The sequence below is a fragment of the Mya arenaria genome, chromosome 10, assembly GCF_026914265.1.
Source record: "Mya arenaria isolate MELC-2E11 chromosome 10, ASM2691426v1".
Taxonomy (NCBI): Eukaryota; Metazoa; Mollusca; class Bivalvia; order Myida; family Myidae; genus Mya; species Mya arenaria.
The window spans coordinates 11,226,832-11,242,118 of record NC_069131.1 but is presented as its reverse complement, the minus strand read 5'-3'; the positions used below and the strand labels follow the sequence as shown (position 1 = coordinate 11,242,118).

The window sequence follows — 15,287 nt, the reverse complement described above, 5'->3', positions numbered from 1 at the left end:
AACAAACCAAAGAGAGGATATTGTCTACAGACGTAAGACTTAAATTTGTTCAATCTTATTTTTACAAGTGTTGTCTAAGTGGGTTTACGTATTACATCATACCATTAATACATAATAAATATCGAGACAGACCTACAAAGTCTTTTGGAATTAAAATCAATCAATGGAAAAAGATGCGTTAGGATTTCGATCGGGTTTTTAACGTCGCATCAATTACGGTCATAATATTGAAGTAATGACCATTGTATTACAGCATATGACATAAAACTTGTCAGACAACTGAAACAATATCAGGATGTTTTTTTCAAGCGAACTCTCAAAGATGCGAGGTTTGTGAAAATGTTTATGAAAAGCGTCCGAAACATACTGTCTAATATCGTCTAACTCACAAAACGCCATAAAATCACTTCAAGAATACATATACATTGCAGATTTGCCAAAAGCAAAAACAATGTTTCATGAAGATCTGTAGGACTTGTATTTTACTATAAATAAATAGTGGAGAACGTATTACAAATATCTTCACCATTTACATTTACATGTACCAATTTTGTCGATCTTTATCAATGACATTTGCATACTTATCCGTTTAGATGTATGTAAATCACCTCTTCATGAAAAGTAAAACATACATGTCGCGAGTGAATGTGATCTAGTGGCTACGGTGTATATTGTTCGATGCCTAACGCGCATTAAACCATTTATGTCATTTAATTATAGTACTTTTCGCAAATAAACTTAGACCAACGTTCTTGTCAATCAATTAAACAAAGCATTTGCCATTAAAGGCCTAGTTTAATCCTTCTATAAATGCCCCCCCCCCCCTAAAAAAACAAAAAAAACAACAACAACGAACAAACAAAAAACGTGCATTGAACACAATTGATCTTAATCTAATTGCCTAACTGCCTGATCAGAGCTCCGATCTGAATATCCTACTGTGAAGTTTTGGAGGTTTTGTAATAGAATTGAACCCTAAATGGCCTTGAGCCAATAGACTAATAAACAGGAAATTGGCCCCTACTGTGACATCAGTGCAATTAGCTGGAGATTCACAGCAGCTGATTGTCATTCAAAACATTCCTTAAACTAGGCCTTAAGGTCCGAGGACAAGAGTACGGTATCTGTTGCGTCCTCTCAAAATGTTCACGTGTAAACATGAGTAGGTGTTAACGCTAACACTAATAAAATTATAATCGTCACCTGTCTTCATCTATCTTGCGTGCACATTTAATGTCTTGCCGGATACAACAGGATACATTTAATACCTGTTACCAACCTGCGAGGAATTAACAGGATATAAAACCAGCACTTTCATTTCATATTTATTGATTCCAAGATTATTAAAATGTTCGTTCATTGATTAAACTTTCCTGTAGTGAATATAAACGCGGTAAGCCATCTGAACGATGCGTCATTTTGCATTATGCTGCGGATACGGTCTGGAATTGCAAAAACATCCTGTAAAAATCATTGAAGTTAGCATCAATGCAGGGCAGAAAAGTACATCTGTCCTCAATAGAAGCGTGCATTGCCGAATTATAAATACATTGTTTTTTATTGTTTGGCACATGATTCCATAGGTAGATCAACTTGAAATATTCAATTTGAAGATTCGATTCCATTTAACGTTTAAAGACATTGTTTTAATTCAGGGATAATGATACAAAGAATATCACAGAGTCAAACACAGAAGTAAATAAAATAGTTCTGTTAAGATTCACAATGTTTGGGCCTAAATGACACTGAACAAGAGGCATAAACGTACACAAATATCACAAATAGAATGAAGCTAAATCGTTGAAGCTATTCCCGAAATGATGCTCATGTTTGTTCATCTCATTACTCTCGAAAAATGGACTAAAGTTAATAGGGCAGCGAGTTGATATAAACATGTGTTTCAAAATATGCTAAATTCAAATACAACCAAACATGTATAATCATTATATTAATACAATGTTAATTAATTATAATAAATCCTCGGTTCAAAAATGTATTTAAATGCAATAAGTGGTGAATATTCAAACTCCTCTAGGCTCCCTTATTTCAACACCCCCATGGACAGGAGGCTTTAAGTCATATCATACGACATCATCGCGCCACACAGGTCGTTATCGTGGTTGCTTAAAAAAATTTGTCGCAATTAAGGGGGTCTATCAGCAATGATTGTTTTTGGTTTTTCGCTATTCTTTTTAGCATCCAAAAATCGGCAGTCCTTCTAATACGGGACTTTCATTTAATCATGAAGATTGTCACCGACATTTCAATCGCGTAAGAATGTTAATAGTCGCGTGTGTAGTTTGTATTTGTTATGATTGCCAGTATACGTATATAAACCATGCGTTATGAAATAAGATGCAGGTAACATCTGAATCACCACATACATTCGAAATGTATTGCAACTATCGATCAATTTGAAGAAATATAATATTAAACTTCATTCTTGATCATTTAATGTTTATACGATCAACTATTTGAATAGCTCATCTATTTTGAATATCAATTAATACGTGGTTTATCCATTATCGTCATATTATGGCCTATCACAGGCAATATAATCATTATGTTCTTTTGATGAGAGGATGTAAACAAAACAGAGGATCGAGTTTCGAAAGAGTAACCTAAATCTGATTGATAACCGCTGTACAAACAAATATAAACTGCCATTAAAATTATGAATAAAATGCGGTGGAATTTAAGTGGTCGTATAAGGATAAGTAAATATTAAGTTACTCAAAATAGATTCGTAAGGTTGTGCAAAAACTGTTCACATGAATAGCGGAGCATATGTCGGTGAAAATATCAAATAGGCTGACAAAACATAATTGTTATAAACAGCGGATAAATTGAAAATAGCTTATGATTGGGAAACTACAAAAGAGCAAAGGAATACCTGAAGAGAATATTTTAAACACGGATTTTTATTAAAAGAAGAGATATCTTTATCAGTGTTACTGCCACACAATAAGTGGTAGTTCATTGGAATTACTGAAAGAATTATTATAGCTACAACCTTCGAATTAATGAGCAATTATTTTTGTGTGGGGGAAAAGTGGAATTCAATATATAGGAGTCCAGTATAAGAATAATTATGATTATAGATTTCTGAGTTGTTGGCATTTATAATTACTTACTTCAGTGTATCGGAAAACTTGAGCGATTGAAAAATGATTTGAGTACAATAGGTACTAGACTAACAGCTTAACATATGATGAAAGGGGTGGTTTAAAAGACATAATAGATATAAGTAAATATTTGTATGTGGTAAGACGGGTGATTAGGACTAGGTCTTACTGTAAACGGAGAAAAACAACTGAAACAAGCTGGATTAAATCAAAGTAAAAAGCAAGTTGAAAGTAAGTTAGATCCTAGTTTTAAATATTAGATCCATCGGCATATGTGGTAACCTACGTCGATCAAGCCAGACTGCAAGTGGAATATTCAACCTTAAATATATTTAAGGGTATAGAGAGTGTAGGTTAGTTCTAAAATTCCTTATTTCGAAAGAATTTTATGTCACGATAACAAAGTTCAAGTATACTCAACTGTAAGGACAAGTGGGCGGAAACTATCTTGGATTCCAGACGGTTATATTTATATACGCGTTGAATACACGTTTGTTATCTACTTGAAAAGAGGTCTAAAAGAGAAAATAATCTGACCGCGATGTGGCACGATGAATATTCGGTGTGTGGATCTCAATCAAACGGCGAGGTTTTGCCCGAGGAGGTGGAGGAGTATGTGGAAAAGGACGATTCAAGGCCGTTCTTCCAAAGGAAACCTTGTGAGTAGTGTTTTAGGCGTTATATTAAGTAAGGATTGACTATTTTAAAGGATTCATTGGTGTATTCAAACATGTATTAATTGTGTTCGGACTTCACAATTACACAGCCACTAGTCAAACGCACAAACAAATAGACACTAGTTCTAAAATATTCACAATTTAAATCAATACCATTTAGTTATAAATACACTATCTTGAATATTCATACTATGCTTCAATACAATTAACGTCTTATAAAGTTGGCCAATCAAAAACGTATAACTAATGTATAGCTTTTAGAAAAAAATAAAAGTAAACCAAGCATCTCGTCGTCATATTCTATTTCTGATAACATTTTCGTTTAAAACATTCACAAAGAATATGTTTGGATAATTATCCAACAGCAAAATATATTAAAACAATGTTTTCGCATCACCTAAAACAATGGGAAAACAAACAAGCATATTGTACGTCTTCTGAATTAAGATATATCAAATTTCAATTGTATTGTCGTGGTTAAATGGAAATGTATATCTTGTTTGTTATGTAACGTATTTTGATAACGCTGCATTTGATTACCTAATCTTCAGTTAAATGTTTATTATTCTTTCAATGTTATGATCCTTTAATCTGTTGATCTTTGAACTTGTTTACGGGACTTATTTGAGTTCGTGTCCTGTTTTATTATGAAGAACTGAATGCTGATTATTCATTTCTGCAGCGATTACGGCTTAAATCAGACGAGATATAAGTCTTGTATAGTATTTCCTAACATTCCTAAATAAGTTTTAAAATGTGCGGTTATAGAAATGATTGACAAGTATTAAAATCTAAATCAAACATAATAAGTATGTTTCTGACGATCTTAGATCAGCGCTTACGGACATAATTGACAAGTATTAAAATCCATTATGTAACATATATTTCTGAATTGCAAAATAAAGTTTGGGTATACATTGATTGTTAAGTACAAACTATTTTAGATTGACAAAATGCTGTTTAAAGATCTCATAAACATAACCCTGTCCAATAGATAAACTTCAGAGAAGCTTTATGGTATAAATGGCTCATGTTTCCAATAATTAAAGATGTTAGCATTCTTTATGTATTACATTAATAAAGCCAGCTGGTTGTATAAGAAGCTTGATTGTGCAAACGCGCGATTGAAAAAAAACATTGAAAAATTTCGTTTTATCTTCGTACCGGGGATATTTTGATCCAAAATATTAGAACTAATGCTCTTACAAATCGGCGACAACTGTCCCAGCAAATTCTGCTATGACTTTATTAAATTGCACAATGGTTAAAATTTAAACATAAGACACACGACAACATACGCAATTTAAGAAAGTTTTATCAGTGTCATTATGGGCTTTCGCCGAAACATCCACAGGAACGGATAACCAAATTTCGAATCCTTTGCAAACGCACACAGATAATCACACGTCAACAGCTCGCCTTAATATATATGAACTCATATAATAGTCTGAATATTTTATACCTTGTTCTTTTTCAGACGAAGTTGGTATATACATCAGTGTGTACGATGCCAAGGCAACAGACACAAACGAAGTAGGTCTTGAGCACTACTTTCTTATGCACACCATGGAACTTTTGTACGAGGAGTTTTGTAAGGTCGGCACCGTCAACATCCGGGCGAGGTTTGAAGCAAAGAAAGTCCTAAATGACATGTACATCGAGAGGTTTGAGACAGGTCAGTTGGCATATTTTCGAAACAACATGGCAATTAATGTGCGAAATGGGCTCAAATCTTCAAATACCTCTAATCATTTTAGACAAATGGTTTATTTCAGTAACTTGTTCTGTTTGGTAAAATTTTAAAGTAAATCGCTCATGGTTTTTTAAATTACGAAATAAGTTGTGGCAAATCATAATGAGTGTTAAAACAAAAATGCAAAAAGCTGGAACCCTTCATTAAATGTTGATATTTGCTCAAATATCGTCTTTGAAGACCACAGTTTTCATTAGCGATAAAGAACGCGATTGAAAATTAATAACGGCTGTGGTGTTGCGTGATTGATTGGTTGACATTATCACGAGATGTTATCAACGTATCATTAAAAAGTCAACATATCCACCATTTTGTGAATGTCCCTGTGGCCGTATGGACTATCCGGCTGTTTTCTATTTTTCTTGACTTTACCAGCGTGTGATCGAACCCAACTAAAACCATTTACCAAATACTTTTTAATGCTATAACTTTTTCTGCAATTTCGGTATCATAGAGCAAAACAATGATTAAATAAGTAATTTCAGATGCATTACTGGAAAAACTAATTTTTGGTCCAAACACATGAGCGAGACACTTGCAAATGATATATATATATATATATACACATGTACGGCAATAGCTCACGTAAGGAAGGATTTAATCTTATAACTACAATCATTAATACGGTTTTAACTTTCTTGTTTGAAACAGGTATCGTAATGGCAGTTGGATTTGAAACGATGAAAGAACTCGACGATTTATGGGAGTATTACAGACAGGAGAAACTTACACCACTTATACACGAGGTATTGATAACGTCATCAGCTCTTAAAGCGGCTGAAGTCAAATCCGTTCGACTGGTGACCAAGCTGTGGGAAGACGAATATGAGGTTTGTAAGGAGGAGTTGGAGCACAAAACAAACAGGAGGGTGGATATTGTTGACAGACGTAAGGCTTATGTTTGATAATGTTTGCACAATATTTTCGTTTTATGCATAAACGTTTGCGCTAACATCTTTTTCTTGAGACCGAGTTTCTTACGTTTTGGAACATTGAGATATATAGTCATTCTAAGAACTTAAGTCAAGTACTAGATCGAGGTTTTAATGTCGACCAAGCTATGGTAACAATAATGACGTTATTACCATTTTATTTCAGCATACGATATAAAACTTGTCAGAAGACTGAAAAAATATCAAGATGTTCTTGCAAGGGAGCTCTCCAAGATGAGAGACTTGGACAACGAGATGGAACTGAATCGTGACCAGTTTATGAACTGCGTGCGCAACACATTGTCTAACACACAAAACTCCATCAAAACACTACAAGAATACAAAGACATTGCAGCATCACCAAAGGCAAGAAAAATGTTTCACAAAGACCTGTTGGACTTGTACTTTACTATTATTGAAAAGTGGAGAATGTATTACAAAATATTTGAGGTAGAAATCGTCACACCATTGTTGCAAATCCATACGATTTGCGAAAATGAAAAGCAAACAGAAATCAGAAGGAAAATCATTACAATGGTACGAGAAATGCAACAAATGCTTGAACCGAATTATGACCTTCAGACAGTTTCTCATCCTGAGATGGCAAAGAAGATTATACGACGAGAGGCCCCAGTGTTCTTGGGACTGCTTAGTCTTGTTCCGATGGGGGTGGACCGGGTTGCCGATATTGACATCATGATTGATGAATATTCAAGGGAGTTTAAGATGGACTTTATTAAGGAGTAGAGTACCTGTTCAATGTGTTTGTTATATTCAAAATAGAATTAGTCTACAAATGGCCTTTTACAAATCATTTGCATTTGATTTAGCATTTTAAAGTGTATTTATTGACCTTTATGTACTTTTCAAGACTTGTTAAATACATGTATTATAGTATATCTATAACGTAAATGGCCTCGTTTAAGATGGACCAATTATATGAATCATATCAACTGCATCCTCGTGTATTGTTGTTGTTAGCCAATCTTGGTTTATACTACAACAGCTAATGGTTACATTACATGATCCTTATATAAACTCGGCTCAGAAAAGCTAAATTCTTACCAGGTATTAAATATGTTATAAGCGGCACAAATACTGTATTGCTATAGAGCTAGCTTTCGTAGAAACACGGAAGAGTGTCCGCCTGCAGAACGAGAACTCGATCGTCATCGGATGTACAAAGCAATATGTGTATACCGTTACATTTTGAGTCCAACGGAAATAACTCAAGTTTCACGATTAGCCTTAAGGTCATTACAAATTGGCCTAAGAATCAGAAGGTAGTGTAACCAGGGATGCCAGCAGTTTAACCTGTCAACAAACACCATTTTATACCGACGCGATAGAGACCCTGTGGTCTCAATGCCCGACAGATGCACATATAAAACAGTGCAGTAAGTTACATAATGAATAAACGATTACATAGCTCTACCATTTTCACTGGGAACTAATAAAATATGTTTGTTTAACTAGCTCATACATTCTGTTATATTTACATTATCAACCCTGTGTATGCATTAGCCTCAGATATCATCTGATATTGAGTGGCTGCGTGAACCGTTGACATCGGGTGTGTACATTTTGTGGAACTTCTTTCACTGATCTTTGGAGCGTATCTAACATTCCAATCAAAAACCATTATAGGTAAACGCATATTCCTTTAATTTCAATAATAATTAAATATTAACTGCAATGGCATTCTCCTGCAAGGATGAGTGTTGTTAGCCACTGGAACATGTCACGTCCTTGTTGAATTTATATCGCTTCACTAAGGTTCAAATAAACATCTTTTATGACATTGTTTACTCATTTAAGACCAAAAATTCCACGCGGTCAAAGAAAACGTCAACAAACAAGGTATTGTTTCCCACATTGATCAATCAAAAGCAATTGCGAAACTAACATCTCTATATTCAATGCAATAATAATTTCAAGATAGGGTTCCCTGTAAAATTGATTTAGTTAAAGCCACCAAAACGACATTATTATATATTTTAGGCGGAACGATCGCGCTTAAATGCTCTCTGAATCTTGTGAAGTGGTTGTTTACCTTTTTAAGCTCAAAATGTGTATGTAACAATCTAAAACGCCTAAAAGGATTCCACGCCGACGTGTTGCCAAATAGGGTTCCCGGTGGAGATAAAAATGCCATGGTCATAATCTTAAATTTGATCACCGATAATGTTTTAAAATTTGTATGGTATATTTGTTTTCTTATATTTAAACATGCGGAGGAAAAGATCGAACTTAAGACTTACATAAATCAAAAAGTTATTAAACCCAGAAATATCACAGAACTGTAATAGAAAAAAGTTAAATGGTCATCTGCTTATATTTCTTTAAAAGGAACAAATACTGTTTTAAACACCGATTTTACGCCATTTCAATCACCTAGAACATTGATGTTCACTCCTTCAAAATATTCAATAAGGAATCGATATCGGATACCGCCATTTGAAACCCATACGGGGGCAGAAAAAAATACTTATTACTTGCAGTTTATTTTCATTTCGATATTGACATGAAACGTTAAATAGGGGCACACTCGGACAGTCGGTGCCGGCAGCATTATTGCAGCTTCCAGTTTCATAGTAAATGAAGTTAAACCACTATCACATTCTGTACACACAATGGTCTGCATTATGGCGCGTGATGTGACCCTCGTACGACGATCAAACGTGTGCCTACATGTTATTCGCGTCAAATGCTAATCTGCACTGTACATAGTGTATTTCGTATCTTTAAAATCTTCTTTAATATTGTAATATTTTCCCGCACATGTCACAAATGTATGACGGATCTGAAAAAAACATCTGAAATAAAGTGTAGCGTCAACAAAGGTGGCGATATCATGTAAATTCTTAATAGACAACTGACAAACAACCCAAATATTTAATTTGTCCGTTTGCAAACTACATTCTCCGTACGTTTAGGGCATGCTTAACGTTGAAATGTTTAATTATGAGAAAAACATGTATGAATCATGTAATCTAGCTCTAGCTTCCGTATCATAACTAGATGTTTATTTATATGATTTCAACAGTTTTACATTTAACAGGTACCCAAAAGGTACAATATTTAACTCTTAACGCTAAAGCCACCAACATTTCAAACGTTCTATTTACCCAGGCAAGTTAATTGATGCGAATATTTCAGGATTCATATCAGGTAAATATTGTTTATAGTGAATGGTGAATATCATCTAAGACCTGTTTATGAATTCATGTACGTATGTGTTGAGAGCTGCATGGACTGTCTTTTAAGTCGGGTTTTTAACATCAAGCGGAACGGTTGTTTGCTGCCAACAGCATCCGCTAACCATGCGAGTAGTGTAAAAATAGGGGGGGGGATAACTCGGGTAACCGATGTAATTGCACTTTGCGGAAATTTGTGGTATAAAGGAAAGCATTGCTGCAAACCTGATGTAGAATACAGAGACGAGTTATATCCTAAACACTGTCTTACGAAGAAGCTTGATGCTGCCGAACATGCAATGCACCACTGAGGAAAAGGTCGAAAGAAAATCGGCAGCTCATGATAAGGATGAAACAAAATTGGATTGTTGCGGCTTTACTATGCAGTTTAAAGCATTAATTGACAGACATACGATAAATAATGAAGGTGTTATGCTTCAACAGTTTTTACTTTATAAATCATGAATAATATAAATAATAAATATTATTCATGTCATATCCAGTTTGGTATAACTTGTTGACAGTTTTCATCACGATGATCTAATTTAGGTATATCATTCAATGTCTCTGGTTTGGCATAACAATGTGCAGTGTTATTGATATTAAGCGAGGAGCCATTAACATACACAAATATCAGTCGAAGAGGAAATTGCATGCTAGCGTGAATAACTTCAAACATCGCCATCTATATATAGTTAATGTTTTATTCACACCTCGTTAGTACTCTCCGAGATTAGTTTTATTTCAATTCCATTTGTAGTTTTGAAGTTTTCCGGAAAAGGGTATGACGGAAGAACGGGCGGACAAAGCGGCGACTATATGCTCCTCCTTTTAGGGAGTATAATAAGTTTATTTTTCTCTTACAAATTTTGAAAAGCAAATTTATCATTTTAAATATAATAGTGATGTGCTGGAACGGTAATTGAAATTACAATTTGGGCAAATAAGCCTAAATCTTTAACACAACTTGTTTAACCCTCTCTAATATATAAAATTTAAATTTTGGGCAAGCCCACATCCACTCGATTAATGCAGGGCTTGCGGGTCCGTGCTTATGTCAGCCTCTGCTGGGTATACTGCATAGGTCCTCTGTTCGGTCATGTAATTTGATACAAAAAATAAACATGAAACATACCTACTAACGTTTTTACATCTGCAAATGAGACATCAAGTGTGTTTGTCTGTATGTACCTTCAAGGCCTGTTCCAGTTTCTGGTTGTCATTTAGTAGAGAAGATTTATGTTGGCTTGACGGCCTTGTCCATCTCTTCCTTTTCGGCAGTGAACTTATTACACACTCTGCCTTTTACATTCTGTGGCAAGTTAAGACACAACAAAATCGCACTATGTATCAGCATTTCGAAGCCCATTTAGCTTCACAGAATGAGACCTCCTTTGAGTCAAGAGGTAACTCACTTATATTTAAGCGGTTTAGAAATGGTAAATATGTTTACATATACCTTTTCCACTTTGAAGTGTTTCACATCAGCCAGCACCAGGCGGGAACTCTACTGAATGACGCCTTGCGAGGAGTGCTGGACAGTCAAATGGGGCAACTCTGGCTTTTTATATTGGAAACTTACAGACTATACATCTCCCATGCACAAAAATGAAGGCTACAAATACTCACAAACACACCGTCTCTGAGTCAAGAGGTAACTGTTTGTTTTGAACACACCACCTCTGAGTCAAGAGGTAACTGTTTGTTTTGAACACACCACCTCTGAGTCAAGAAGTAACTGTTTGTTTTGAACACACCACCTCTGAGTCAAGAGGTAACTGTTTGTTTTGAACACACCACCTCTGAGTCAAGAGGTAACTGTTTGTTTTGAACACACCACCTCTGAGTCAAGAGGTAACTGTTTGTTTTGAACACACCACCTCTGAGTCAAGAGGTAACTGTTTGTTTTGAACACACCACCTCTGAGTCAAGAGGTAACAGTTTGTTTTGAACACATCTCCACTAAGCCAAGTGGTAACTGTCCGTTTCGAACACACCTTCTCTGGGTAAAGAGCTAAGTGTTCGGTTTAAATAGACCTCCTCTGAGTCAAGAGGTAACTGTTTAAGGTAAAGGTATCTCACTTTAAAGGCGAGATGGAAAATGGTTAAAATGTTCGCAGATACCTATTTCCTTTTGTTAAATTAGGTCTCTTCAGAACCAGGAGCAGTGATCTTTAAGGTTCAGCTCACTCTTTTACACTCGAAAAGAAATTAAAAATGATCAAGTGCGGTTTTTACATAAATTGAAACCAATAGCAAGTCAACTTGCGAACCAGATATTTACCAAGTTTCATAACAATTGGATTAAATCTTTATAATTTAAAAATGGGATTATTTTTTCCTAAGATTTGACCTAGTGACCTTCTTTTTGACCAAAGGTAAACCATAGTCATTATTGTTCAAAACAACATGCAAACAAATTGTCTAATTGAGTTTCGTAAAACGTGGGAAATGAATGAATGAGGATTTTTTTCTCTCCAGGAAATGACATTAATTTGTTTTTGACATAGTTGAGCCATATTTATAATCTTACAGGACAACCAAGTTTTATAACAAGTGTATATAAACTATTGCATTTATGACGGGGATTTGTTTTCTCAAAGACAAGACCTAGCGACCTTGTTTTTGACCAGAGGTGATTTTTATTCATAATTGTTGAAGACAACTGCAGACAAGAATTCTGACGGTTTTATAACCGCTTAAAAGCATAGTTATCACGTTCTATACATTTTTTATATTAAAAGTCTTTACATCGCACACTTAGTACAAAGAAATTACAAAAGAGAACCAAATACATTTAAGGGTCAATCTATTGTTAAGGAATCACAACTTAAGACCCTTTTAAAGTTACCCACAGTGCGAAGAACCATCGCCTTGCTGACTTCTGGACCGGGCCGTTTTGAACCGGGCCGTTTTGGTCATTAGGCCGTTTTGAACGATATCGTAGCTCTACGCATAAAGCTTAAAAGGATTGCACATTCTTGTTTTTCTTGTCATTATATATAGATATATCTTATAGTTAGATCGCAACAAAATTTTACCATTTTAGTTCTTTATTAATGTCTATAATCGCAGTTCGTTCATACTGACCTACAATCTTCAGTAATATTCAGATTACCGGTCGTAAGGGATTGGAAAACCTTGTGTCCGGAATAACCTCGCAATAATACTGCGCAGCAAAGATCGGTGAAAATGCAAATGTTCGTGATCATAAATGATCCTAAACATACATAAACGTCTTTATGCAATCAAGTTTTTATCACTTTCCATACGACCTACTTCTACAATAAAGAAGGGTTGCATTTTGCATACAGCCAATACAATCGATTTATTAATAAAAAAATACAATTTTGCATGTTTTTGATAAACATTGTCGAATGACAAAATTCGATATATTTTCAAAGCCATAATTTTGCATGTGGTTAAAATATTCCAATGTTGTTGACATTCTCCAAAGATCATTTATTCCGTGAATTTAAGTGTTGACAAACATTGCCAAGGGAGCCGCCGAATTTTATTATTTTCCTATATTTTATTATATTAAAAGATAAAACATTTTACAAACTTTCTACACGTTTTCTTAAATGGTACGTAGGGTTGAATTTGATCAACTGCGAATCAAAAACGACAAATTAAAAAAGCAAATAAGATCACATTCGGTTATAATTAAACATTCTTCTAACAAATCACCACCAACAAAGTATGTACATGTACAAACTTACCGGTAAAATAGTGCAAATTTGGCCATACTAATATGGCAGCCTGGTGATGCAGTGTTGTCGTTTATACCCAGTTTATATTCTGTTATAGGGCAAATAATATTCACATGGTTCCCACTGTTAAACTGTTCCCAAATTCAAGATCGCATACATTTGTTTTGTTTCAAACATTTTTGTTAAGTATTTGTTCTTAATCATCTTTTACATTTTTAATGTATTTTAGTATTTTTAAAGCAATACAAATCCCCTTTCGTACATGTTTTCACGTTTTATGTATGGTGGTTAACCCCAATCGTCATTTTAATATCGATACCAAAGAAAACAGAGCATATACCCCGTCCTATGAAACAGGGTCAATGCCTATAACAAAGTACATCAAACAAACATCCCAGACCAGAAACACGGAACAACAATACAAGACTCCACAAACAACACTCTACATATATACGAAAGCAAATCATTTTGCATGTTGTTAAAGGACATTCCAATGTCGAACTACTTACACAAAAAGACATGTATGCAGTCAATTCTAATGGTACCGAAAATGGTCATATTGATTTCGCTGCCGGATGGTGCAAGTTTAAAATATGTTACCCATTCAATGTCAATAACGACGTTCAACCTTTTCCAAAATGATAATAACCGCATTAAAGTGTTATGTTCATCTCATAAAAACGGTTTAGCTTTAAATGCATTTCGTCACGGAAATAGACTATACAACACGAATTTAAAAATAAATTTATAACTAAAAGATTTTGTTCTGCGATCATCATGTTTTACCGTTAATATATATATTAATATATATATGTTTGGTGTTATCAAACCTTTCCAACCGTTTCCAAAGTCATGATTACATAAATGTTATGTTCGTTTCTAACGTAGTTTTACCCTTTCAAATAATTTATTGCTAAGTTAGACTACACGTATGGACAATTGAAAAAAAAACTTATGTTACCGGGCGCTTATCGTTGGGGTTAAATGATCAATAAGCAGGTAATAGGTTCGTTTTATTGTTTATTATTTCCTCATAGAAATATATGAGCATGAGCCCTGAAAGCATACAAAATACAAAATATATGACATCTGAATATTAATCATGTAACATATAATTACATGTTATAATATAATATAATATAATCACATGAATATAAGTATTACAGTAATGACCATGGATGAATACACAATAACGTACATGGAAACAACATAAAACAGTACAGACATGTTACAAACATAATTACAACATAACAAACATACCTGACATAACATTATGACAGTCTTACCAGTAGGTGGTACTGAGCTCCACTATATGTCTCTAACACTCGATCTCAAGCACTCGTGTGGGGGGTATGTTCAAGCGGTTAAAACAACTGACCAATCAAATCTTGCATTTGCAAGCATACCAAGCCCTGGAGTTCAATAAAGGTCAAACTATAAATATAATATATTATTATAACGAAAGTAAAGAAAGTAGTCCCTCTAACGTAAACCAGTATGTCGTAAATAATGACCCTGTCACATACTCCGCCACTTTGAGAAATGACGTCTCGTCATCGTCTGTCAATATATATAGTTATATATATTTCTCTTCTAATACATATGTACTTAACAATACAAAACTATCATGAAAAGCCTACACGCTTATCAGCTTTAAATACTTTCTACCTCTATGCATCTCTTAACACATAGCTACTTTTACTGACTATAACCTGACTACTACTCCCCTACTTTGAAAATATTGTGCCCTCACAATCAAACAAAAAAAAATGAATATTTAAAAAAAATACAATAAAATACAAAACCGTGCATACCAAGTATTTCAAAATTGTACACAGTAATACAATAAACTCAACATTAATCCCACTTCTTTAGCTCGAATACTCAATA

At 34.4% G+C, this 15,287-nt stretch overlaps 1 protein-coding gene across 2 annotated transcripts in view; it reads left to right on the top strand.

Annotated features, from left to right (window-relative positions):
* The window catches only part of LOC128206291 (uncharacterized), a 97,394-nt gene extending 89,949 nt beyond the window's left edge, over positions 1-7,445 (top strand). The window contains exons 1-4 of one of the 2 annotated variants that reach the window (XM_052908657.1): positions 2,475-3,784; positions 5,280-5,477; positions 6,207-6,443; positions 6,654-7,445. In XM_052908657.1, coding sequence (XP_052764617.1) covers positions 3,667-3,784; positions 5,280-5,477; positions 6,207-6,443; positions 6,654-7,234 — 1,134 coding nt within the window. In that variant the 5' untranslated portion in view covers positions 2,475-3,666 and the 3' untranslated portion in view covers positions 7,235-7,445. Of the gene's footprint in view, positions 1-2,474; positions 3,785-5,279; positions 5,478-6,206; positions 6,444-6,653 lie in introns of those variants that run through there. The other variant, XM_052908659.1, reaches the window with a different exon arrangement.
* The last annotated feature ends 7,842 nt before the right edge of the window (positions 7,446-15,287 follow it).